This window comes from Panicum virgatum, chromosome 1N (assembly GCF_016808335.1).
Source record: "Panicum virgatum strain AP13 chromosome 1N, P.virgatum_v5, whole genome shotgun sequence".
Lineage (NCBI taxonomy): Eukaryota > Viridiplantae > Streptophyta > Magnoliopsida > Poales > Poaceae > Panicum > Panicum virgatum.
The window spans coordinates 3,830,876-3,857,434 of NC_053145.1; the positions used below are offsets into that span (position 1 = coordinate 3,830,876).

At 43.4% G+C, this 26,559-nt stretch overlaps 3 protein-coding genes across 10 annotated transcripts; 2 read left to right on the forward strand and 1 right to left on the reverse strand.

The window, feature by feature from the left end:
- The first annotated feature begins 2,553 nt into the window (after positions 1-2,553).
- On the forward strand, positions 2,554-8,866 carry LOC120654657 (probable E3 ubiquitin-protein ligase HIP1). 5 transcript variants are annotated; one of them, XR_005667140.1, is made up of 6 exons: positions 2,554-2,781; positions 5,468-7,190; positions 7,351-7,370; positions 7,486-7,572; positions 7,766-7,921; positions 8,429-8,866. XR_005667140.1 is itself a non-coding variant. In XM_039932273.1 (6 exons), exons 2-6 carry the CDS (start codon positions 5,529-5,531, stop codon positions 8,564-8,566), a joined length of 1,920 nt encoding a protein of 639 aa, XP_039788207.1. In that variant the 5' UTR covers positions 2,554-2,781; positions 5,468-5,528; the 3' UTR covers positions 8,567-8,866. The 5 variants fall into 5 exon arrangements, 4 of the variants coding, with proteins under 4 accessions (XP_039788207.1, XP_039788205.1, XP_039788208.1 ...); XM_039932273.1 differs by lacking the exon at positions 7,351-7,370 and having other exon boundaries at positions 5,468-6,670; positions 6,794-7,190; XM_039932272.1 differs by lacking the exon at positions 7,351-7,370 and having other exon boundaries at positions 2,557-2,781; positions 5,468-5,676; positions 5,719-7,190.
- A 5,132-nt stretch (positions 8,867-13,998) lies between these two features.
- On the forward strand, positions 13,999-18,659 carry LOC120654658 (putative adagio-like protein 2). The gene is made up of 2 exons (XM_039932275.1): positions 13,999-14,465; positions 16,472-18,659. Exons 1-2 carry the CDS (start codon positions 14,218-14,220, stop codon positions 18,069-18,071), a joined length of 1,848 nt encoding a protein of 615 aa, XP_039788209.1. The 5' UTR covers positions 13,999-14,217; the 3' UTR covers positions 18,072-18,659.
- A 767-nt stretch (positions 18,660-19,426) lies between these two features.
- On the reverse strand, positions 19,427-22,329 carry LOC120654660. Of its 4 annotated transcripts, none has more exons than XM_039932278.1 (3): positions 21,947-22,329; positions 20,092-21,075; positions 19,427-19,812 (listed from the first exon to the last, which is right to left on the reverse strand). In XM_039932278.1, the coding sequence occupies exons 2-3, from the start codon at positions 21,018-21,020 to the stop codon at positions 19,776-19,778; spliced, it is 966 nt and encodes a 321-aa protein (XP_039788212.1). In that variant the 5' UTR covers positions 21,021-21,075; positions 21,947-22,329; the 3' UTR covers positions 19,427-19,775. The 4 variants fall into 4 exon arrangements, with proteins under 4 accessions (XP_039788212.1, XP_039788210.1, XP_039788213.1 ...); XM_039932276.1 differs by having other exon boundaries at positions 21,837-22,328; XM_039932279.1 differs by lacking the exon at positions 21,947-22,329 and adding an exon at positions 21,776-21,895.
- Positions 22,330-26,559: the final 4,230 nt, after the last annotated feature.

A 26,559-nucleotide genomic window follows, 5' to 3' on the forward strand; every position in this document is an offset into this window, starting at 1 on the left:
CTTTCAATGGCGATGAACTAATGAGAAGGGCAAGTGGACAAAACTCTCCTCAGACTTTACATCATTGCAAGCATCATGCTCAGTCCCATTGTCATTTTTTCTTTTTTAAAAAGCCCCGTTGTCATTATGCTGGGTTTCTCTTTCTAAGTCATGCTTAGGAAGCTACATCCATGATGTTCACTCCCACACTCATTACCTTTCAGGACTTGACCTGGACCTTTATCTTCTTAATAGGACCATGGGATGCAGAAGACAAGCTGAAGCATGGCACTAGAGGATTGCCGGGCGAAGCTGGCTCTTGAAGATCGTTTTCTCTTTATTTCTTTTCTCGTTTCTTATGCTAATTTCTTGGCTGCCCTGTGATCCCAATCCAAAGGAACGTGACCTTAATTTGGGGGCAGGTGCGCAATTAAACACATCTAGCTAAGATTTTGCAAGAGCCAAAGCTACACCTTGCCCACTTGTGGAGGGTCCACAGCCGGACAGGACGCGTTGCTGTCTGATTCGTCAAGTCTGTATCAGTGGGCTGCAAAAGCCTACTGTACTAAACCAGCAGCAAAAAAAAATCCTTTCATCTTTATCTTCGCTGTGTTCGCTTAGCTTGTCAGCCAACCGGACAGCAGTATTGTTCTCTCATACTAAATCAACACCAGCCACTAACTACCAGTCAGTCAGTAGTACTGTTTTCTCATAATAAATCAACACCAGCCATCGGCCACAGCCAAACGAACACAGCGAATGGCGCGCATATCCTAATCTCCCCATTACCGCTCCTGATCACATCACGTTTGATGCCATTACGCTAACCACCACGGCAACCTTATTCTTATTCTCGCATCATCCTCACTCCTTGGAAACACGCGCAGAAAAGCTACGTATCATTACAAACAGATCTTTTGACACGAGCCATCATAGATATATTATAAAACTCTTGGATGCTCATAGTGTAAACACACTCACCTTTAAAAACACATGTATACAAATTTTACACCTATAAACATCTTCGAAGCTGAAACTAATATGGGTATCATGCCAACACCCAAAGTCGAGACAGGATCCTCTGGACGTGGGTTTCAGGTGACCTTTTTTCCGATCTTCGGTTAGTTGCAACCGACACATTTCATAGTGTCTCCACCCACTTCATAAGTTTGCCCGTTGCCCTTCTACAAAGGAAGCTTTGTGGTGACACGCGGGGTAATCCCGGGTTAGTGCTGCTTCAGTGGAGGAATTAAATTAGCCCAAAGAGGCCACCAAGCGTCCACGACCTATCAGACAGCCACGCATGCGCGCAATCAACCTGAATCGAGCACGGCCATCTTTGCGTCCACCTTAGTTTGTGGAGAAAGTACCCTTCTTTTTAGTTTCTTTAGAACAAGATAAATATGAATGCACCTGTTGTGTAAATAAACAAATTGTAGAATTCATTAGCGTGAAAAGTGAACAAAACTTGAGCATTCAGGCGGGAAAAAATCACAAAACCAAGACGTTAACAGGATAGGGCTAAAGGTTTGTTTCGATCCACCTAGTTAATTTATTAACTGACTAGCTAAAATTAGCTGGGTTGGATCAGCTAATTGGATAGTCATTATCTAGATAAATATATAGTTACATAAACAGAAGGGTTTAAATTAGGTATTAGCTGGTAGTCCCTCCATTTCTAATTATAGGTTATTTTGACCTTTTAAAATTCGCAGATTTCACCACGTATCTAAATATACACTATACCTAAATACATATTTATATATCTAGAATAGTTAAAATGACCTACAATTTGAATTCACCCAACTAAAATTAGCTGCATACAAATTAGCGGGTGGATGCAAATACACTATAACAAAGATAGAATCTACAGTTGCACATAATAACAAGTCAACAATTCGTCAATTCCCTCCAAGTTGCCGCATGATCTCCGGTCGAGATTCCCTTTGCCATCGTACGCACGGCCTGAAGAAAAACTACTAGCACCAGGGTTTCCAAATCCGACCGGTCCGGTCAAACCGCCGCCCTCCGGTAGCAGTTTACCGGACCGGTTTGACCGGAAACCGGTTGAATTCAAATCCAAATTCAAAATTGCACATGCAACCGGTTTCGACCGGTATACCGGCCGGTTTGACCGGTTTACCGGGCGGTATGATCGGTTTGAGAATTTTTTATTTTTTTAATTCAAATTTGAATTTTGAATTGAGGCCGGTAGACCGGCCGGTTTCACAGATTTACCGGTCGATATGACCGGTTTTGGAATTTTTATTTTTTTAATTCTAATTTAAATTTTGAATTGGGACCGGTTTGATACCGGCCCAAACCGTAACCGGGCCGGACCGGTTTGACCGCGGACCGGTTCCCACCGGTTTCGTTAACCCTGACTAGCACAGCACGTTACGTTTGTCACGTGCACGCGCACTCCACATTCACCGTGCACCGTACTGCCCGCCCGCCCGCCCGGGCCCACTCCCCGTGCGAAAATACCCGAGCACGCTAGCGACAACCCGACCCGCTAGGCGGCGGGTGGTGTCTGCCCCGTCATAAATGGCCTCGTATCCGACCAGGCCAGGAATCCAAGCCGGGAGGAGAGCCCCCACGCCAGTACGCCACTCGCTTCGCTTCTCGCATCCTCCACCTCGGCGTCTACACTCCCCGGCGCGGGCAGGGGCAGGGCATCCATCCGGTACGCCGTCGCGTCCGGGGCACGCCGCGGCGGAGGCAGGCGGGGCCCCTTTCTCGATCTCTGCATCGGGTGTTCTCGAGCCGAGCCGAGGCTGCGGCGGCTTCTAGGATCAGGAGGTGAGCGATCGATGCTGTGAGTTTTTTTTCTCTTTTGTATTGTTGTTTGGTTCATGGGGGAGTCTCTGCCTGATGCGTGCTGGTGCCCGCGCGGCCGGCGTGCGGATTTATGAATCGGTTTCGGAACGATCTGTTTGTTAGTAGGATTATCGCGCGTCTCGGGCTCGGAAATGGAAGGGACTTTCGGTTTGATTTTTTTCGGCGTGGTTATCTTCAAACGTTTCAGTCCTTCAGGGAGCAGTTTGAAACTGATTAGATTTTGGACTTGCAGTAGGTTTCAGGCTCTGAAGACTGAAATGCAGAAATAGCTTTTTTTTTTTGCAATAGTTCTCTCGAAATGATTTAGAAGCAGTTAGCTGGTACAGATTTGTTTCTGCATGGAGATGCAGTTATCTATCCTCTGATGTTTGGTACTCATACTAACTGGTAACTAGGTAAGTGGACAATCGGTGACGGCTGGGTTACTGGCAGTTAGGACTTATAAATTTGTCATATTAGACGTGGACACTTTGTTTTTCATACTGTTTGCAGAGGGAAAAAGATACTAGTATTATTCGGTAGTGGTTGGAGTATGTGGATAGATGAATGATGTCATAGCACTCCCTTCTTCAATGATAATGTCATGATCAGTGGAGTGTTGTCCCGATCCCCTTTTTTTGGCTTATCTGGAAAATATTGTTTGAGGATTAAGGTTATATTAAGGTCCCATTTGGATCCAAGTGCTAATACGCGAAAGTGCTAATAGGATGGGCTAAACTTTAGCCAAGACTAAAAAACTTTAGCATGTGTATGAGTGCTAATATGTGCTAAAGTTTTGCACTCAACTTTAGCCTATCCAAATAGGCCGTAAAGCTTGAAAATTGTGCTTATCTTTCTTTTCTGGTACCGTGCTTTGGCCTCCTGCTACTGGCCTGTCCCAAATTCTCTCAGGTTTGGTTACTGATGTGGGGTCCTGTCTTGATGTGGGGTCCTGTCTGTTGTTGATGCTATACATGTCCAAATGGGCGGCACTGGCACGACACAACACAACACTGCACGGTGGGGCACGGCGGCACTGTCGTGCCGTGCTGCATAGTGCCGCCGTGCCGAGGTCGCAGCCCAGGCATGGCACTACAGGGGCTTCGCCGTGCCCGTGCCAGCTCACCAACGGCTGCGCCTGAGAGAAGCAGGGACACAGAGAGACGGAGAGGAGAGCTTGAGCAAGCCGTCGGCCATGCCGTTGCGGCTGAGAGAATCAGGGGTAGGGAGAGACTAGGGAGAGACTGAGAGGAGAGCTCGAGGAAGCTGCCGGCCGCCGCGGGCGAGGCCGCCGCTCGCATCACCGGCCGCCCAAGAGAGGCCGCTGCTGTACCACGCCATCGCCGGTCGCTGCCGAAGCTGCCGAGACCGCAGAAGGCAGAAGGAGGAATGGGAGCAAGTGTGCATGAGTCAGAGGGTGTGGCGCGTGAGGAGTCGGAGGGAGCGGCTGTGTGGGAGAGAGGTGTTTTTATAGATAGGGTTTTGATCCAACGGCTGTTATTCATCCAACAGTAGGAAACCTCCGAGCCGCGTTGTGTCGGCCCATTTTCTGTGCCGTGCCCGGGCCAGCACTGTGGGCCGAAGTCGCGGTGCAGGCACGGGCACGACACCTACCGTGCTGTACCGGACCTGGGTCATGTTTTTTCGGTCCGGGCCCATGCTGGCCTAGTGGGGTGAGCCCGTTTGGACAACTATAGTTGATCCGAAAGGTGAGTAGTGGTACCACTACCACCAGCACCTCGGATATGGTTGCTTTTGATAGCTTTTGATACAGGCTTTAAAAGTTAAAAAAAAAATCAGGTGATAAGAGCTCACCTTGGGCCTGAAAAGCGATTATGGTTATTCATGCTACAAGTGTGGCATGCTAGGACAAAACTGTATCTTAATAAGTAGTGAGTGGGTTGTGAATACTAAGGGGTGATTTGATTGTATACTTATTGCCCTTACTAGTCTTTTGGGCATAACATTCTTTCAGGGTTATTTTCTATCTGCCATTTGGAATTGTTAGTATGATTAACGGTTAGTATCAAGGAGATCTGCTGAATCTTGAGTGCATTTTTCATTGCGCAGTGAGAGGATATTTGGATGAGAGATATTCCACGTGGCAATTTATAGGACAAGAAAGATGAACCCCACCTTTGGCAATTCTCAGGGGCTAAGAGGCTTGCTGCCTTAAGCCGCAAGATGGGCATGGTGCAGTAGTAGCTGGTCGTGTTTGTGGTCTGGTCCAAAAAGGGGGTTATTATGTGATAGTCTTTTACTAGAACTGTACGTTCCTCACTCTGGTCCAAGGTGTGGAATGATCTTAATACAAAGATGTGTGGCTCTCCTGCACGTTCGAGAAAAAAAATTATAGGACAAGACCATCCAGTGATATATCTGCGAGCCAAACAGACCCTTGATCATAATTGTTTTTTATACATTAAAATTCATAATGTCTCAACTTTTTTGTCATAGTAATGGGGGATAGTCTGCTGAAACCTTAAACTTTTTTATACATCAAAATTCATAGTGGGATTGTTGAAGCTAATATTAGTTCCAAAGTGGTTTAAAAAGTATTCATTCTCAAAATATCCAGTTACATTTTCCGAAATGTTCTTGCTCAATCATTACCTGTATCCATCCTCCAGGTTTTGTTGTTTGCTGACCTTTACCAAATTATGTACAGATCTGCAGAAGTATAAGATACTGCCGAACGATTCTCGTGGTGTCTATTGTGGCCTAATTGCATGGAGGAATATTCAGACAGGAGATCCAGAACAGAAATTGCATTTCACAGGAGGGGTTCAAGATTCTCGTATAGAAATGGAAGTCCTGAAGAGATGACTAACCACAACAGTGATGGACTGGGAAGCAGCATTAGACTCAATCCTAGTTTGCTAGCGGGAGTTACTGATAATCAAGAAAGACCAAGATATCTGCATGATTCATTTAAATCTTCAAGCTCAAATGTGGGGCCTACAAGTTCCTCCAAATTTCCACCTAGAAAGTTTGAGGAAAAGCGAAGGCAGCCTTTGTTGACAGGGGTTGACATTGGTGAAAGTGGTAGAAGAAAGGTTGAACCCTCCAAGCAGCTGGAGGGTAGTAAGAAAATCATTGTAGATGATGAGAGTTCAGACACTCTGCTGATTGAATCAAAAGGTTTTACTACTGAACAAGATCGTTTGTTAACACCTGGTCAAGAAGGCTCTTATTTTGCTGGTCCTTCAGGTGTTTCTGCAAATAGAGCTGAGTCATTGGTCCGAACTGCTTCACTAAGTTCTAGGACACATAGACAGAAAGAGAAAGAGGTGAATTTGGGTACTCCAGGAGCATGTTCTTCATCTTTGACTAATCGGTTTACTATGCCTAGAAATTCCACCACTGGTGTAAGGCCAGCTTATGGTCATGTTAGTGGAGTACAGAGACGTGGTCTTAAAAACCTTGGTTGTAATCCAGTACCTGATGTTCAAACTTCAGGTTGTTCATCTGATTCTGTTTATAGTAGGAGGTTTGAGTTCATGAGAAAGAAGGCTTCTGATCTGGAAAGCTCTTCCAGATCAAGAAGCTTTAGTGGACCATCTAATTCAGATCACTCATTTCCTACATATATTTGTGATGCTGGTCCCAGAATCAGACTGAATGGATCATTACTTTCTCAACATCCGGAAAGCTCTTCCAGATCAAGGAGCTTTAGTGGACCATCTAATTCAGATCACTCATCTCCTACATATATTCGTGATACTGGTCCCATCAGACTGAATGAAACATTACTTTCTCAACATCCGGAAAGCTCTTCCAGATCAAGAAGGTTTAGTGGACCATCTAATTCAGATCACTCATCTCCTACATATATTCGTGATACTGGTCCCAGAATCAGACTGAATGAAACATTACTTTCTCAACATCCGGAAAGCTCTTCCAGATCAAGGAGCTTTAGTGGACCATCTAATTCAGATCACTCATCTCCTACATATATTCGTGATACTGGTCCCAGAATCAGACTGAATGAAACATTACTTTCTCAACAAATAGTACGAAGCAGCAGCAGAAACCAACAGGAATCGGCAGTTTCAGTTAGGACAAGACGACCTTCTCACGCTACTACGCTGAGGGCTACTGATGAACGAGCAGATGGCATGCTTTCTTTGCATGAGTCATCCACAAGGAATGGGCAGTCAGCTCAGGAACATCTTTCATTGGAAGAAGTCTCCGCTGGGAGTTCAGTAAGACCATTCTTTGCAGAATTACCTCATGATATTTACTCATTTAGTCGTCATCAAAGCTCGAATACTCGAGCTGAAAGGGGAAGACGAAACTCCCATTTTGAAGAAAGTCCTCCACAAATGTTCCATGGACTCATGGGGGAGAGAGATGGTCATAGACACATAACCATGGGAGAAATTGCAGAGGTTAAAATGTTTCCCATAGTGGTTCCAGCTATTCTATTTCGGGTTTCATCTCTAGCCTACCCCAACTTGCTTGGGAAAAAAGGCTATGTTGTTGTTGTTGTTGTACTAAGAAGATAAGAGTGTAAAAGTTTCCAGACTAAAATAGGTTTATTTTCTGTAGGTTTTACTAGCATTACAAAGGTCTGAACAACAAGCTGAGCTCGCTTATGAGATTAGTTGGCTGCCCAAAAAACTTAAAGGCTAATCTATTCCTTGGTGCATTTCACTAAAGTGTTCCTCCTCTTTTTTTGTGCAGGAATTGACTAATCTATTCCTTGGTGCCTTTGCATCCCATGATAGGCATAGAGACATGCGGATGGATATCGACAGTATGTCATATGAGGTATTTTATTCATCATTCTACCTATAAAGGCTGAAGGGGTTTTGCTAGAGAATGCCTTTCTTTCTGGAACCTCCCTTTATTCTGCATTTGAAGCCCTTGTTATGATTTGCATACTACCTTTGGTCCTTTATGATTAAATCCTGGTTTATATTTATACTTATACGAGGTGCTTGCATTTCCTTCTTCTGATCAGGAATTATTGGCACTACTAGAAGAGAGAATAGGTTATGTGAGCACAGCCCTTTCTGATGAGCAGTTTGCGAAATGCCTCAGAAGAAGCATATATTGTCCAGTTGCTACAGGAGTAAATAAATCAGTCATAGATGACATAAAATGCAGCATATGCCAGGTATCTAGTTACCTATGTGATCAGTATTTCTATGTTTTATAAACAAAACACATATGAAGATCAACATAATGCACTTATGTTTTCCAGCGATTAACTGGTAAGGTGACAGGGAAGTGAATATGAGTAACAGGGAACTGATAATTTTGGACACTAAGTGCAATATGTTTAATTTTGGGGTTGAAAAATGGATGTTAAGTATCGTTTACATTTCTCACTGAATTCAGTTGCAGTTATAAAGTGAACTGATACACTGTTTACTGGATTCCTGGCAATGTGAATAGTACTGTTTATGCTTACTTCTTCAGTATCCATATTATCGTTAGTCTTAACTGTTGTACCCTTCAATCTACCATATTAAGAAGCATTTGCATCCACTGTTTTAATCCCACACGACACCAACTTCAGTTAACCACGTGCCTTTATCAAAAGGGAATGGCACAAAATATTCTGCCATGCATTACTTAATCAGGAAATCCTTGCTGAAATTTAAACACCTGCCTGTTCCAGGAAGAGTACAAGGAGGGCGAAGAAATTGGGCAGCTACCATGTGAACACGGGTACCATGTATGCTGCATTGGCCAGTGGCTTAGGCTGAAGAACTGGTGTCCAGTATGTAAAGCGTCAGCAGTGCCTTCGATGGACTAATCCAAGGATGTTCAAGCTAGTATGTATCTGGAGCCCATGACTGTACATATGAACCTGTGAATAACATGGGCTAGGTTCACTAGTTTCTGAACATCAGATACTTGGATTCCGTATGGCCCCCTGGAACTCTGGAAGGCTAGTGTCATTGGAATGGTTTGAATCACTGGTCGATGATTAAATTGCATTAAGTTCAATCACGAGAGCAGCCCTTTCTTGTTGCAAGATGATGACCATTCCATTCCTGGAACCAGAAACACCTCGAATCTTTTAATAAATGTTACGTCAAGCCTTCTCGCTTTATTTCTGTTGAGTGTGAACACTTGAGCTTGGAATATCCCGCAAAGTTGCTTTGTAGAATTAGGGTGTGTTTAGTTCACTTTGCATTTTTGCGTTTTTAGAAGGGAATCTTCAATATTTGAAGTATTAAACGTAGACTAATCACAAAACTAATTACAGATTTCGTCTGTAAACTACGAGATGAATCTAATGAGTTTAATTAATCCATCATTATAACTTGTTTATTGTAGCATTACTGTAGTAATTTAGTGTCTAATCACGTCCTAATTAGGCTCATTAGATTTTACAGTCCATTTATGTAATGCGATTTATTTTTTGACTACATTTAATACATCATACAAGTGATTTATAAAAATTTTGCATTTTGCGTTTTGGAATTAAACAAGCCCTTACAGTACTCACAAGATGAAACTGACTGGGAGTATTTTTTTTCCTTTTTTTTTGTTACTTATGGGTTCCGTTAATAAATGCTGCTGATATTATAAATTTTATTCTGCGGCCACACTCAGCAGCGTTAGGGAGAAGATCAGTAACCAAGATGAAACTGTTATGGCATACGGCATTATTTGAAATTTCACTCTTTTTTCCAAACACTGCATTGGAGTTTTTCATTCAGTGCAGATTTACATTAGAATTTACAAGAGCTGCGCAGCACCCTGCAAATGGGTTGAAAACCAAACTATATCCACACCAATCCATTCTCATTAGAGAAATTAATATTACCCACACCACTCCAAAGTCCAAACCACCACCACCACAAACCAATCCAACCCAAACATTTCAGCTCATGATGTAATAAACTATTAGCCAAACTATGGTTACAATCAAATAAGAACTTATTTCCTAAAAATAAATTATAGTATAGATTTTGCCACACCGTTTTGCATAGAGTAGCTGTCAGTTATACCAAGTCATCTCTAACAAATTTCAGTCAATTTCGATAAAATTTTATAGTGTGAACGCGAGGTTTTATTTTTAGGGTCCGGCTCTTGACGTGGGACCCACGTATAATTCTAGCCACACTACTTTGCACAAAGTAGCTGTTAGTCATACCGAGTCATCTCCAATAAATTCCAGTCAATTTCGATAAAATTTTATAGTGTGAACGCGATGTTTTATTTCTAGGGTCCGGCTCTTGACGTGGGACCCACGTGTAATTCTAGCCCCACTGATTTGCATAAAGTAGCTGCTAGTCATACTGAGCCATCTCCAACAAATTTCAGTCAATTTCGATAAAATTTTATAATGTGAACGCGATGTTTTATTTTTAAGGTCCGGCTCTTACGGGACCGACGTTTATATATAATCATACCGTTTTGCATAAAGAATCCATTCCAGCTCACACCAATCCACTCCAATCCATATTTGCATAGAACCCACTTCACCCCACCCCATTAGATAATATAACTCATTTGAATCCACTCAAATACAATTCATATCAAAACCCAATCCATTAAACCCATTTCAACCCAAACCATTTAGCAGGGTGAGCTGCGCTAGATGCTTGAGATTCTGTGGCTAATTACAAACTCTCGGTCCATGTCCATTCTTACATGATATCGGTCGAAGCTTTTCTGTCTTTCTCGCATGATCGAGAGCTACAAATGGGATGGCGGCTGCACAGTGAGAGATAAAAGTCGGCAAGCAGAAGGTGCAGGTGCAGCATGAGCTTTCTGTTACAAAGTGCAGTCACCTCCTCGAGAAAGTTTTAGCGTAGTTCCAACGAATGATGATGAACGGATCAGACGCCGTACCTTTCTTTTTTTTTTTGAGAAAGGGTTGGTTTTTATTGATACAGAAATCTTACAACCAAGCCCCTAACCGGGTACCCCTGAAAGAAAATAAAATTACATATACGTCCATTACAGGAGCATCCAGTGCCTTTCGCCGTCGCCGACCTTCGTTGCCGCAGCCTGGTCCTCCTCCATCTCTCGGAATGAAGAAGATCCAGAATGAAGCTTCTAGCCGATTTCCGATTCGACAAAGAGTCAAAATTGAAGCCCATCAGCAGCACAAAGTACTGTTTGACCGTTGAACGCGCCGGGCAAAACCCATTTTTACCGGAAACAGACGCCAGTCGCAACACCGGCAAGCTCCGGTCACCAAGCGGCAATCCCACAAATAGGATCCAAGAACACCTACCCGCGTACAGGGGCAAGTGGAACCTTAACCTCCAAGGATAAACTCCTAGGAGGGACAAAATCCCGGTGAACACACCACCGGTACAAGCATCGAGTCTCCTTCGAACAACAGCCAAGTCGTGCAGCACGGATTCGGCGATGCCATTGACGAGAAATCCACAGACAACGCAAAGAAGCACACAGAAAGTTCGAGCCTCGACGCAGAAAATGGAAACGAAGACAAAATCGCCGAAGCCAAACTTCCTGCATAAGAAGTCGTCGCTGTGTACCTCCTGCCCACGGACCACCTGAAGAACCCGTTCGCCGTCGACATGGATGACGCCGGAGAAGCTCGAGAAAGACTCCAACCCTAACCCTAAAACTAGTACAATAGTGGGGAATATATACACCCTCCACCGGATCCACAACTCCCCCAGCCTACCGGCGCCAAAAGAGGCAACCGGAGATGAGGAAGCTGGCGGATCCGGCGGAGGTACGAGAATCGCCTCGGAGTCGCCCTTTCTCAACTGTGTGGAGGAACGGGACGCTTCGAGAGAGAGAGAGAGTGCCGAAGCCGTGCCGTACCTTTCTTTTAATGGAATGAAACTATGCCGGCCTTGCTTTGCCTCATAGGAAAATCATCACACATTCACACCGTCACTTGTTACAATAGTTCAGCCCTAGCCTGCACATTTTTCAGTCCATCAGAAACATGTATTATTAACATATATTTGGCATCTCCTTGGACTGAATTATGTGTGAAGTACAACATTATGATTCCTAGGTCGTAACAAGGCAAACGGGTCTGCACTTTCTGCTTCGCCACCTATTTGCACTTCAAAAGTTTGCAAAAATGACCTTAAAAAAAGTTTGCCAAAACCATATACCAAATAACAACCTGCCTCGTTTTGTTAGGCTTACCGTTTAAATAGGTGTCTGAAAAACAAAAATGCTTTGTGCAGTATCAGTATGAAAGATAATCTACTCCTATATGACAACAGAAACACCACTAACAGAGCAATGCACTAGCTGTTTCACTAAATTAGGTGCCAAGTTGCCAACATGCATGAATGGCCGGTTAGGTTTTGCTCGAACGAGCCAAAGCCGGCAGCACGCTTCCCTGTTTCTTGTCCTTTTCATCTGTTCAGTTGGTGTATCATGCAGATTGAGTGTGTAGTATGAGATTGTTTGATGGTACGTCATAAAGTTCCGTAAAAGCGAGGAAAAAAGTTCTCTCGGTGAAGGTTGTGTTCAATATTCAAGACTAAAGAACCATGTACAAGATTTGTGATTCGAGATCATTGCAATAATACATCATATCAACCATTAATTATTTAATTGATTACTCCTAGAAGAAAAATACTAAGATATTATGCTCTTATATCGTACTCATAGGTATGTACTCTCACCATTCTAAATTATTAGTCGTTTTGACTTTTTTAGGTACATACTCCCTCCTTCCACGTTTATAAGGCACACACGCATATCAAGATTCAAACCTTCCCATCTTTGACCAATAATTTGACTATTAATTTTTTAAAATTTTATATGATTGGATTCATAATCAAATATAGTTTACAATGATTAAGTTTGTAATCATAAGTGATATAATATATGATAAATAAATGATCAAAGTGTTGTTTAAAAGACCGTGCTTGTAATCATAAGTGATATAATATATGATAAATAAATGATTAAAGTGTTGTTTAGAAGACCGTGTGCCATGTTCCACCATGCCTTATAAATGTGGAAGGAGGGAGTAGATTTTACTATACACCTGAACATAACATATATCTAAAAGTTAAAATAATTAATAATTTAAGACGGAGGGAGTATCTCGTAGTGAAATTCATATATAATGCATTCTAAGTAGCCTAATTATCCCCAGTGCCATATTTGTTGAGGCGATGCCGTGGATTCATCTCTTTTGCGTGCCATGCATAGGTTGATGTCACGCACACTTGACCCCAAACGCCACATGCATGCAAAAAAACGGCGGCAAATCTTGCCATTGCAAGTATGCTACTACTTAACAGCTAGAACCTATATATGAGTATATGACATATGCCTCTTGTGCTCACACTCACAGGTGGAGTGAGCAGTACACAATTAGCAACGAAGGAAGCAAGATATGTTCATTAAATGGTGAAACATCATATATCATTGACGTAACCTAACTCAAACATCCAATTCTGATATTGCATATATTCCTAACTCATTGTCCTTTTTTACTCTATGAATTTTCTTTGAGATATACCAACGTTTCTTAATTTTGGTTTTAAGTAAAAATAATTGAATAAATTATATTCACTATTTATGTTTGATTTTTCATTTTTTCACTGTTTATTATGTTTCCCATTTTAAATATTCTTTAAAACCAAATCGTTATAACCACAACAACCAAATTACACGCAAAAGTCGTGGAAGTTTAATTTCTTTTTTTTAAAAAAAAGGTAAAACATCGTATACACGTGAGCCAACTTACTTTTGAAGCATATGAGTAAGCATATGAAGGAACTTGCACGGTATGTAAATAAACCAAGAAGAAATGTCGTGTGTCGTGACATGCACAATTTAAGACTGATGTCCTTCACATATTTTTAAGGATTCTGTTCAAATTCAACCTACGCTCTAAGGATTTAATAAAATTACACCACCACCTGTCCCAAATATCCTCCACATGTTCACATCTTTATTACTCTCACAATTTCGCTTTGCCAATTTTTCTCTATTTTTTGATAGGATTTACTGTAAAGTATAATTTTCCACTGGCTAGTAATACCCTTTGGGTCAGTTGGATCCATGCCACTACAATTTCACGAAGTTGGATTTCGTGTTGAAATCCATGCCATTGAGTGACATGATTTTCAACGTGAAACCCAATTTCACGGAGTTGTGGTGGCATGAATCGAATTTTCCCTTGTTCTTTCCCCTTCCGTCCTTCCTCTCCACAGCCGTCCGCCCGCCGGGACCCGCAGCAGATCCGACGGCGCTGATCGCCCCACCCCGCCCACCGTCTCCCCCTACCCCTCACCCCGTCGTCCACTCGTTCGCCGCTGGCCTCGCTTCGCTTCCTCCTTCCCCTTGCCCTCGCCGATTGCACCCCGCGATTGGCCGCGCCCGCCGCCGCAGTATAAATCCGCCCGAGCGAGCCCTCCGCGCCGTCCCCACCCCGCTCCGACCACAACCCTAGCGGCGCGCGCCGGCATGGGCTAGGGTTCCCCCGCGGCCGCGATGGAGTGGGACAGCGACTCCGACGGCGGCGGCGGCGGCGGCGGTGACGACGAGGAGGAAGAGGAGGAGGAGGAGGTCCAGGCCGGGCCCGGGCCCCCGGGGTTCTCGCTGGCCATCGAGGGCGTGCTGGGCGCGTGCGGGATCGTGGTCTCCGACGCGCTCGAGCCCGACTTCCCCATCATCTACGTCAACCGCGGGTTCGAGGACGCCACCGGGTACCGCGCCGAGGAGGTGCTCGGGAGGAACTGGTAACCACCTGCCCCGTGCGCTGCAGTTTGGAATCCGAGCTGGGTTGGTTCTGTGATGATGATGATGATGATGATGATGCGCAGGGGGGGTTCATTCGTTGCTAGAGGAATCGCTTAGGGTGGATAGTTGATCGACCCCGAAAAGTTATTTAGCGTGCTTGTTGCTGTTTTGTGGTGACCTGAGCAGTATCTCATAGCCCGTAGTGTAGATAATAATCTGGATTTGTAGTGGCCGGCTGGAATCAAGTTAAGATTTTATTGTACTGGTTTATTTACTGACGGGTAGTATTTCTTCCTTTCCCGTGTTAATTTAAGCACTGTAGCAACGAAGGGGTCTATTTACATGAACAACTGTAACGACTAGACTAATAGACTTATGATGGTGTTTGGTTTATGATATATGTAAACATGTTTATGTTAAAGTATGATGTGCTGGTTTTAGGTTTTCCTTAGAGAAGGAGTTGATTCGAACTGTTAGTTGCTTCCCATCACTTTCAACTGCTAGTCCCACCAAATTGTATGCTAGGAGTGGTAATTTAAGATGAAAATGACTCAGTTCCCTAATATTTAAGTTTTATCCTAGGATAAGAAGTAAGGAGGAATGTATTTTGGCTCTGTATAATTCTCCACACTATCCAAAAGGACAATGATTATTTTTCCCTGAGTATAACTCTGTTGCAAATTCATTTTGACATAGGATCTGGGTCTACTTGTTTTCGTTTCATTTCTGGTTGATTAAGTATGGAACTGTTTTTTTACTTCATATGTTGGCAGTGATCTATATCTAGAATTACAATATTCCACTTTATATAACTAAAATGGATGTGTTTTGTTGGATACAAGGGCACCAGTTAACAACTATTCCCTCAACTAATTAGCTTATCTCAAACATCATATATTTAAAAACGGAGGGAGTAGTAGTGGATAATTGAGCAGAGAACATCTTGAGATGTTGTTAACCTATTGATTGAGAACTTGTATATGGACATGAGGCAGAAAATTTTGAATTATAGTTACAGTTGCTTGAACGTCTAGCTTACTGTTCTGCTTTGTATATGTTTCTCTTCTAGTTCAGCCTTGCAGCAGAAGAGTTTCATCTTCTGTCAACAGATTGCCTCATGGACTACATATTACTGTTATGATTAGAATTTGTCAGTATCTTTTAGAAAGACTTAGTGATATCCGTCCGGCATGATGCTAAATATGGTGCCAACCTTGGCACCATGCAACACATCCATGATGGATATAAAACTGTTTGCTCCTGGCGTCATATACTACTTCAAGTTCCTAATCTATTTAGAAAACTGGGATCCTGCCCTTTCAATGTTAGGCAAAGTCATATCCAACAAGGTGATGACAGCTTATTACCAGTGGTACTAGTAGCCAGTTTCCTTCAGTGACCAAATAGTTGCCTTAAGGATTTTAATGGATATATGTAGAGTTGTATACATGGGTTTGGATTTAGAAAGGAAGAAAAAGCTCTTGATAATGATTTAAAGATGGTACGTACTTGCAAATTCTGTACACGCATATGTTGTCTATGCTGACATTCGTTAGTTTTGCATGCAAATCAAATTTGGGAATAAAAAATAGAGGACTAAAAGTAACTGAATTACAAATGCCAGCCTTAAGTACCATGCTTCTTGTAGGTTGGACAGTTAAGGCAGACTAAATGTAGTCTTTAGTTGTATCAGTAATGTCACCAGTAGTTAACTAACGAAAGCACGCAGGGGACTTTTGAATAATAAAACTTGCTTTGCTGATATTGTCTCTAACATTGTGCTCATAAAATTAAATATGGAATGGATGCAGAATGTTGTTCTCTACTGCCGCTTAAAGAGGGTTAATTTGAAGTTCAGTTGACCTAATACATATTTCTTAATTTTTCCTTTCACCTCTGAGCAAATTTGAAAATTTTACGTCCTATGTTAGCCTTTTTTTTTCCTACAATTTTCACTTGCATCTTCTTTACTATTGTTAAGCTGCTTTTTTTTTTTCTTTTGCAGCCGGTTTTTGCAATGCAGAGGACCATTTGCTCAGAGGAGACATCCCCTTGTTGATGCTGCAGTAGTTACTGGGATTCGGAGATGTTTAGAGGATGGGACCGAATTCCAGGGTGATCTGTTGAATTTTAGAAAAGATGGTTCTCCATACATGGCAAAGCTGCGACTAACACCAATATATGGAGACGATGACGCAATAACACACTATATGGGCATTCAGTTTTTCAATGATTCCAATGTTGATTTGGGGCCATCGCCTGGCTCTGTAACAAAGGAACTTGCGAGATATACATGGATTGCACCAGATAACACACCCCCACCATCTTCGGTGGGCAAGGCTAACTTATGGGAATATTCTAGTATCTTCCTGCTGAGTGATGAGGTACTGTGCCAAAAGATCTTCTCAAAACTGTCGCCCAGGGATATAGCCTCTGTAAACTCTGTTTGTAAGAGACTGTATCACTTGACAAAAAATGAAGACCTTTGGAGGATGGTTTGTCAGAATGCATGGGGCAGTGAAGCTACTCGGACCCTTGAGAGTGTGGCAGGATCAAGAAGTTTAGCATGGGGACGGCTAGCTCGAGAGTTGACCACCCTGGAAGCTGTTGCCTGGAGGAAATTGACAATCGGTGGTGCGGTGGAGCCATCTCGCTGCAACTTCAGTGCCTGTGCTGTAGGGAACCGTGTTGTCCTTTTTGGTGGAGAAGGTGTTAACATGCAGCCGATGAATGATACATTTGTGCTGGATTTGAGTGCCAGCAAGCCAGAATGGAGGCATGTCAATGTGAGCTCGGCTCCTCCTGGTCGCTGGGGCCATACCTTATCATGCCTAAATGGATCACGGCTGGTTCTGTTCGGTGGCTGTGGGGGGCAGGGGCTACTGAATGATGTCTTCATTTTGGATCTGGATGCACAACATCCAACTTGGCGCGAGATTCCTGGCCTTGCACCGCCAGTGCCACGGTCCTGGCATAGCTCTTGCACAGTGGATGGTACAAAGCTGGTGGTTTCTGGTGGCTGTGCTGACTCTGGTGTTCTTCTAAGTGATACCTACCTCCTAGATGTTACAATGGAAAAACCTGTGTGGAGGGAGATACCTGCATCTTGGACTCCACCTTCTAGACTTGGGCACTCCCTTTCTGTTTATGACGGCAAGAAAATCTTGATGTTTGGTGGTCTTGCCAAAAGTGGCCCTCTACGGCTCAGGTCCAGCGATGTATTCACTCTAGATTTAAGTGAAGACAAGCCATGCTGGCGGTGCATCACTGGCTGCGGGATGCCAGGAGCTGGTAATCCTGCTGGAGTTGGCCCACCTCCTCGCCTTGATCACGTTGCAGTGAGCCTTCCTGGAGGTAGAGTTTTGATATTTGGTGGGTCTGTGGCGGGTCTTCACTCAGCCTCACAGCTTTACCTCCTGGATCCAGCTGAAGAGAAGCCGACCTGGAGGATTCTGAATGTTCCAGGGCGGCCTCCACGGTTTGCTTGGGGCCACAGCACCTGCGTCGTGGGAGGAACAAAGGCTATAGTTCTTGGAGGACAAACCGGAGAAGAGTGGACACTAACTGAAATGCATGAGCTTTCTCTGCTAAGCTCATTAGTTTGAAGATGAAAAACTTCCTTGAAGAGACATCTCTGGTGAACAGCTACTTGTTCGTGTGAGTGTGACTCAGGCTGAAACAATTTTTTCCAACAGTGGGGCTAGGGGTGGCGAAGTGATTTTACTGTCATATCAGGGTAATTGTGGAGTAGCCCCTGAAGTGGATCTAATCTTACTACTCGATCTATGTCTGGGAGTCGCCTCATCTAGAAGTAGGAATAAGTTACCTCTGCTGTTGCTGTTGCTGTTGCTGTTTGTATGGTCTACGCTGCAATAACATACATAAGCTAATCTCAGTTCTTATCGTGTTTCCAAAGGGAGGACTGGCGTTATGTAGCTGGAGCCATGCGACACACGCTCATTATGTTATGACGGCGCACATGCTGACACAGCCATTGTTGAGAAGCGATGCTGTGGTCTTCTGGTTTTGGACCCACCGATTGCTGCTTTCTGGAGAAGCAGTAACACTGCTGTATTTAATTTTGCTTTTGCATTACTTTGTGCTTACCCCAGGTGACAGTGATACTTATGACATTTTCTTTTCCGTCTTGATTATCAAAGGATGAATCTCAATAATTCCATCTTATTCGTACATTTGCCTTATGCTAGCACCGTGCTAATGTCTCGACGCTGATGGTGACCTGTTGCTGAATATCATTTTGCATTGGTCTCTTTCTCTGATTACTTCTCTCAATTTTCTGTTCTGCGATTTTGCCATCTGATTATTATAGTCCAACTAGTAATTAGGGTTAACATTACCTGCTATTTTTGGAGAACCTGCAGCACGGCCTTTGCTTCTCTCAGTTCCTAGAGACAGTTCTTCAGCTAACCGTCTCTGACGCATCATCTTTATCGGAAGGACATTGATGCGTAACAAAGACTACCTGAATTTTTATCAGAAGAAGGGACATTGATGCGTAGCAAAGACTATCTGAATTAAGCAAAAGAGGACATGGATGCGTAACAAAGACTCGGAGGCATGACCTGCCTATCCCGGCAAGCAAGGGATTTTCAAGCCACTTGATGATCGAGGTCAACCAGAATCAAGCAGACAAACCACGGAAGAAATCAGAGCAAAGGCAACGGCAGTCGAGCAAGAAAGCTCTCGATAAGCCCAAGCACAGATCAGGCGGTACGGTGCGGAATATGCTTAGGAGCCAGCACCAGTTCCTTTTTCAGCGCCTTCCATTCCTTCCAACACGGAAGGAAGCTCTTCCACATGCCCAGCAGCACAAGGAAGCAAGAACAGAGTCATGCGAATGCAATTCAAAGCTAGTTTGTACCATCTTCAATTCTCAACAGTTGTCAAAACTCAAAACAGGGCAAGAAAATCAGCATGGTAAAAGTCTTGCAGAGAAGCATTTTTGCTGTTAAAGATGGCTGTATTCCAGAGAAGCATTTTGAGATACAAGGATTTCAAGGCAAGAAGCTGATCTTTAAACATTGCTACCATAAGTAGGGAGCTAAATATTTACATTAAAGAACCTGCAACGGAGATGAAACCTGCTGCAAATCAACAGTAGGAAAACGCTTACTGCTATATTTTCTGTACAGGAAATTTGAGCTGCCAGAGCACCTCCTACAAGGGTGGAGAGTTTTCGTTTCTTCTTTTGTTTAAAACAAAGGAAAAATAAATGAATAGAGGTCGAGCGATTCTGATTGTTGCTGCATCAGACATCAGCACGACTTTTCCTTTTTTGCTGCCTGATCCTACAAGTGTGAACGTCGGTGTCTGAACCTGGGATCCCTAGATTGAACAATGATAGTGTGTATCAGAGACAGAGTGCTAAACAAACAAATAAAAAGAAGATAAAGTTTGTTATAGCTGTAGTGTTGTTGTGCTAAGACACGTTCTACGCTTGGACATAGTTTTATGCTGAAGAAAGAAGGGTGCAAGATGGAGAACATAAAACAGAATTAAATTTCTATTGATGGTTTTATGGTTTTGTCTCTGCATGTGTACACCATCTTAATCATATAATCTCTAACAACAGAAATCAGGAAATAGCAAAATAAGTACACAGACCTGTAATGACCAGCCATTCTCCTTGATCCCGCAACCCTAGGCATGGCCCCTGTAACTATATATTCGTCATCAATTTCATCAAATCTGATTTCTCTTATGTCAACAGATCTTGTTGGCACTTCAAGGGTAAGGCTTTCTTGACTAGATCTATTGCTGCTCCTCGTTCCACTATCTCTCCTTTCCCTTGCTCTTGCTCTTCTTTGGCCTCCTGGAGACCTACGGAATGCCTTGCAAAAAATACAGGATGCCCACCAGTTCCTTCTAACCCTGTGGTAGACTTCATACTCATCTCCAGCTTCATCATCCCCATACTCGATGACATAATCTCCCAAGACTACGCCATTAGGAACCTGTGCATGTATTGTGCTCAAGACATCTATTATATCAGAAGACTGCTGCAAATTCTCCCAGTCAACCCGGCGAGCAGGATCAATTTCTGAAGGGCGTGAATTTGGATGTTTTTGCTGGGTGTGCTTCTGAAGTTCATGGAAGTTACCAGCATATGAGCATGAACTCTCTTCACAGCATCTTTTCTTCTGGTTAAGATGCAAGCGAGCCTCATCAATAACAAACCACCCAATCACATCACCTCGGCACAACGGACAGGCTGGGCGGTTATTTGCATTAGATGAAATGATATGAATGCTATCAAGGGGAGCCACAGTAAGAGATGAGACTTTCACATTGACTGGTATCCCATGAGCAACTTTGAACCTCTCAAGACAGTTTGAACGTGTCTGATCTGTGTCACATATGAATGGTCTACAGCCCTTCTCATATGAGGTACACCTCAGTAAGATTGCATTGTGAGGGATATCGAGACAGATAGGGCAACTAACATCCTCCACCCAACTCTGATCAAATTTTATGTCCAGATCAAAGGAACTGGGCTTTACCACCTTCTTCATTAACAAATTCCCAGAACCCATGCTGAATTTCGTAAGTAGATCTTTGGCGCTATCAAGTTTATCTTCTCATGGCAGCCTGCACAGCATCAAGCAGCAAGTCAATTAGTATCTGAGCCCTGTCATTTAACACATCATATGGATTTCCTGTAACCAATATAGTGGCAGACATTGCATATGGGAGCAACAACCTTAGTATGTTTACATCAAAATTGGGTACACGCTACTACAGTTTTTCAAAACTCTTGCCATGTAATCAGAAAAGGTGCAAAACTAATGGTAATGAATTTGATGGAGTAACATGGTCGTTGGTGACCTTCCAAATAAGCCAAATCAAAGGTATGGTATGGTTCCAATTAGTTGACCTCTCAAGAGAAATGTTGGCACAGTCAGATTGTTCAGGTATGAAACACAGTACCATCTTTTAAGAAAATTCCCAAAACCATCAAGCGAACTGTAAACCAGGAGAAATTGAACCAACGTTTAGGGGAAAGTTAAAAAGGATTTAGCACGGAAGATTCATAATATTCCCTGAAGAAAAACTGATCGTAATCATTTGTCAAAGCCCCATCGATTAAATCCCTTCCGCTAAAAGGAGTGGTTAACAAACTCTAACCAAATCCTTGCCCCTAAACCCCTCGCACGAATTCGAGACCAAGCCTACAAACACCCCCAAAAAACCCACTGCATCGCATGAGAATTTCTGCAGACAATCACACAAGAATACCCAAAAAATAATAACAAAAAAAAAAACGGGATGGAGAAGAAGAACACGTGACCGGCTCACAACAGCCGACCGCCCAAGAATCGCCAACGGGGAGGAGACAGGTCGGGTCGTACCGCTGCGTCCTGCTCGGTGGCGCGCTGCCGGTAGGTGCCGGAGAGTGGCCGAGGGACGACGGCCGCCGCAGAAAGTGACGAGGTGAGGAGAGGTGAGACGTCTTCCTCACCTTGCTCCGCGACGGCAGGTCTCTCTCCTCTCGTCTCTCGATGTGGAGACGAAAACGAAGGCGACGACGTGGACGCCAGGCCACTGACGGTACGGCCGCCGCAACGGAGGGGGCGAGGATCGAGGAGGGGGGGGGGAGCTTTCCTCTGCTTTCTTGTACGGGCCGTGAGGTTCTTGGAGCCTAGACGCGGGTCGCCGGAGGTTTCCCCGGCCGGAGCTGGGATACCGGGAGAGGTAGAGGCCGATGAAGACTTGACGAGCTGCAGGTGGTTTGGTTTGTGCGATTTGTCAGCGCCGGTGGTTGGATTTTGGGAGCATTTTCTGGGAGAGGAGGAAGAGAGGGACAGCGAACTGGGAATTTTCTGGGAGAGGAGGAAGAAACGGTGAATTTCTAGGTCCCTTTGCGATGGGCTCTGGAAAACGGACGAATTTCACATAATTTTTTTTGAAAAGCAATGTTATGTTATACTAGAGCCTAGTCGCCATCACACCAATAAGATCCTAATTGGAAGTAATCGGAGTTTTACCTAGTCGTCTCAATACCAACTAGAACTATTAATCGCAATTAGTCGGAGGACTATATATAACATTGTTAAAAATAGCAATTTTGTTTTGCAGCAGTTTTTCTTGATATGTTGTTTTGCAGTGGTTGAAACGGGAGTCATCTCTTTGCACTTTTAAGAGAGATGCCCTTTATGCACTGTTTGTATTTCACGGCTCACAATATGTTTCGACTAATTTGGTGATTTATCCTCTTATACTTGCAGCAACAAAAAATTCAAATTATGTACACTTTCTTTCTCTCACTTTTTTTGCTGCAAGAATAAAATTCAGTGCAATAGGATTCTTTCTTTTCGTGTCTTTTATTAGAACTAAAAAAGACTTTTTAAACGTTCACATCTCAACTACTGCAGATGGGATATCAACTCACCATGAAAACAATTGTACTGAGGTATGATGACGCACCAAATGCAACAAGCAAAGGAGAAAAATAAACATTATAACAAGTACGGCACTAAGGCTCTGTTAAGATCTGTAAATTTTTGCAAAAAAAGCTGTAAACGCATTAAAGCGAAATAGAATCTTGCTAATTTGAAGTACTAAATGAAGTCTATTTACAAAACTTTTTGCATGGATGGGCTGTAAATCGCGAGACGATTCTAATGAGCCTACTTAATCCATGATTTGCAACAGTGATGCTACAGTAAACATCCGCTAATTATTGATTAAACATGGATTAATTAGCATCATTAGATTCGTCTCGCGATTTACAACCCATCTATACAAAAAGTTTTACAAATAGACTTCATTTAGTACTTCAAATGTCCTCTTTACATCTTTACACAATTTTGCAAAATGAACTAAACACACCCTAAGTTGTGTGTCCAACAGATGAAACATCAAATCATCAATGCAACAAAGGAGAAAAATAAATATAACAAGCTATCTTATACAAAAAGAATAAGAAAAAGTTATCCATGATGGTTCCACATACTACTGACCAAAGCCAACTTCCACTATTAAATTAGTCTTCTGGCTCTCGTATCCAGATTTATGCATATCCAATGCTGGTGGCCAAGAGAATTGTTTTCCTAACCTGAACTTGTGTGATCTCACACATTTGCAATAATTTACACGGGAGACAAGATTGCTGCCTGGTTGATAAGGCTAATGCTGTCGACAATGTCTGCATCAATAATGCATTATATCAGGTAAAGCATGCAATTTTTATAGGGAAAACGTCGTCAGGTAAAGCATCTACACAGTCTCCAAAAGCTAGGAAAAAAGAAGGCCCAAAAAGTGTTGCTAACCTTTTGTCGAGATCGATCAGTGCTAACATGCTAAGCTCCATAAGCATGATTCAAGCATCGAATTCCTACAATATTCACCAATCATTCAGAGTCCCCGTGCAAATGTTTGCTGAATCAGTGCCTTCATCTCAAAGATACATCATACAAGCATGGATGTTATATATATATAATTGTACACACATAATCCGATTGAGCTGAATGAATATATCCTCTGACATTGTTAAGACCTAAAAGCATTCTAAGGGCACTTTCAGTAACCTCTAGATCACTAACTCACCTTTTGCTTCTCTAAGTTGAATTCTGTAAAGACAGAGAAAAGGTTAAAAGAGAGCAAAAGGAAAGGGACTTGTGGTGTGGAAAGAATCAAAAGGATGTCAGCAGAAGGGTGGAAAGCCATGAAGCCGGGAATGGGCGGTTTAGCGCCTGGTTTCTTGCAGGGACAATCTTAGTTTGCAATGCCTCATACGACTCTTCTAGGAATAAAATTCCAGTGGCTCTTTCATTTTTATTATTGGTTCCTTCTTCTGGGTCGCTTTTGGTCTGGCTTTGCATTGATAGACTTGATAATTATTCATTAATTAATATATTTTTAAGTTTCAGTAAGTAAATTTTACTCTCTGCGTTAGATATATTTGTCACCGTTGATTGTTTGCTTACTTTGACCAACAATAATTTCTTAGTTTAGTTAAATAATCTGAAATGAGTACAATTTGGTATCACCTAAAGTACTTTAAGCATGCCTTATATGTTTTTTAATTTTCATGAGTTGTTAGATATCTAGGTAATTTTCGGTATATTTTAATTCCAAATATTAATATCAATTTCATGATATAGATGAGTGATAATGTGTGTACAAGATATGTGCATGTGTTCATGTTATTCTCACTAATAAGCATGAACAAAGAATTAAACCAGAGTAGGTTTAGTAAGTACCCCAAGGCGGGACCCGTGCTGGAGGCACCGGTTGCGCCGTTACCAGCTGGAATAGACATGCTATTCGACTGGTCTTGCTCGAAGTAGCCGAACTATGTCGATGCAGGAAGATGTTCGCAGTGCAGTCCCACGAACAGTTACGCCGGGAAGTAGACGAAGTAGTCGTTCGCACGAGCGGTTACGCCGGGAAGTAGACGAAGGAGTCGTTCAGGGAGCGAGCAGTCGCGTCAAGACGCTTCCCAAAAACCTAATTGCCCGCGTCCCGTGCAGGACCTTCAGCGAGCAGAGGTTCCGGAGGCCCTGCTCTCGCTAGACCTGTGCGCGCAGTGCTAGCGGTGGGGAAGGCAGAAAGCAGCTGAGGGAGAAGGGAGAGGTCTCCTGAAGAGGAGTACCTGGATGAGTGCTTGAGATGAGTGAGGATGAGAGGAGAGGGTGCTGGTTTATATAGGCACGATATGCCTCAGGTTCAACGAATCTGGACATCATGAATGACTTTGATAAGCGGCAGTTAATGTGCCTCAGGTTCAACGAACCTGGACGTCGTAAAGAGCCTTCAATGTCCGGTCATTAGTGACGACATTAACCCTCTGTTTTAATACCCTTTACTGCAAAACATCCTTCTCATCTCAGCACATCACGTCGCACCGCACCGCACCGCACCGGCACCTGCACGTCACGTCCGGCCGCGCACGCGCATGCGCACGCGCACCGCCCGTCCGGCACCGGCACCTGCACGTCACGTCCGGCCGCGCGCGCCTCGCCTCGCCTCGCCTCCGCCTCCGCCTCGTCTCCGCCTCGGCCACGGCCACGGCCCGGCCCGGCGAGGCGAGGCGAGCGAGCGCGCGCGCGTGTGGTTCACCGTCCTCCTCTTACCGGCTTCACAAGTGGTGTACACGAAGTCCACCTTTTAAGTCGGTTGAGATCCTCCTCAATTTCCGGTACGGAATTAAGCATTGATTCCCTAGCATTAATAGTGGGCTTTAAATTCTTTTAATGCTTTAGAAGTAATGGGCCAAGCCCATTACTCCAACAATCCCCACCAAGAAATTCAAGCCACACTAGAAATACCCTCATTCCCTCATTGATATACCAGTATTCGACAGAGACTGTTAAGTTGAACTTCCATCTAGGACAAAGGCTACACTTATTCACAACTGTGCAATGGACTATGCCTTGAATTGCCAGTTTTGTGCAAACAAGTTTGACCAGAGCCCTACACTGGTACTAGGCTGCAAAAGCATCCCCGCGGTTTGGAGCTTATAAGTCATACTCCAGGCCCTTCATGAGTTTCTAGAGAATACCCAATTCTCATAGACCATGACCAGTGGTCAAACTCATATAGGTGTGTTCCTTTCAGATGTTCTGTAGGACAACATCTTTGTTTCAAGAAAACAACTCATTTGTTTAAAAAAAACCACCTGTCACACATTAAGGTATAGACCAACCTGTCATACAGATTAGAAGAGAAATGCACCTTATACACGGAATGAGCCCTTTTCACAAATGTTCTCTTCTCACAGTCAGACTTTAGTTTATTTCACCATCCTAATTCACGGGATCTCCGATCACATAGGACAGGTTTCCACTATAGAATGACTCACGTGGGTCTCAAGCCCAATTCCATAGATGCATTGTCTATCACATTTCGTGAAAGACCCTTTGTAAACTAATCTGCCAGATTTTTAGCCGTCTGAACATAGTCCAGGGCTATAACTCCGGAGTTTCTCAATTTTCTGACAGATTTCAACCGCCTTTTCACATGTCTAGATGACTTCATGTTATCCTTTGAACTATTCACCTTGACAATTACCGTTTGATTGTCACAGTTCATTAGGATTGCCGGTAACGGGTTTTCAACTATCGGCAAGTC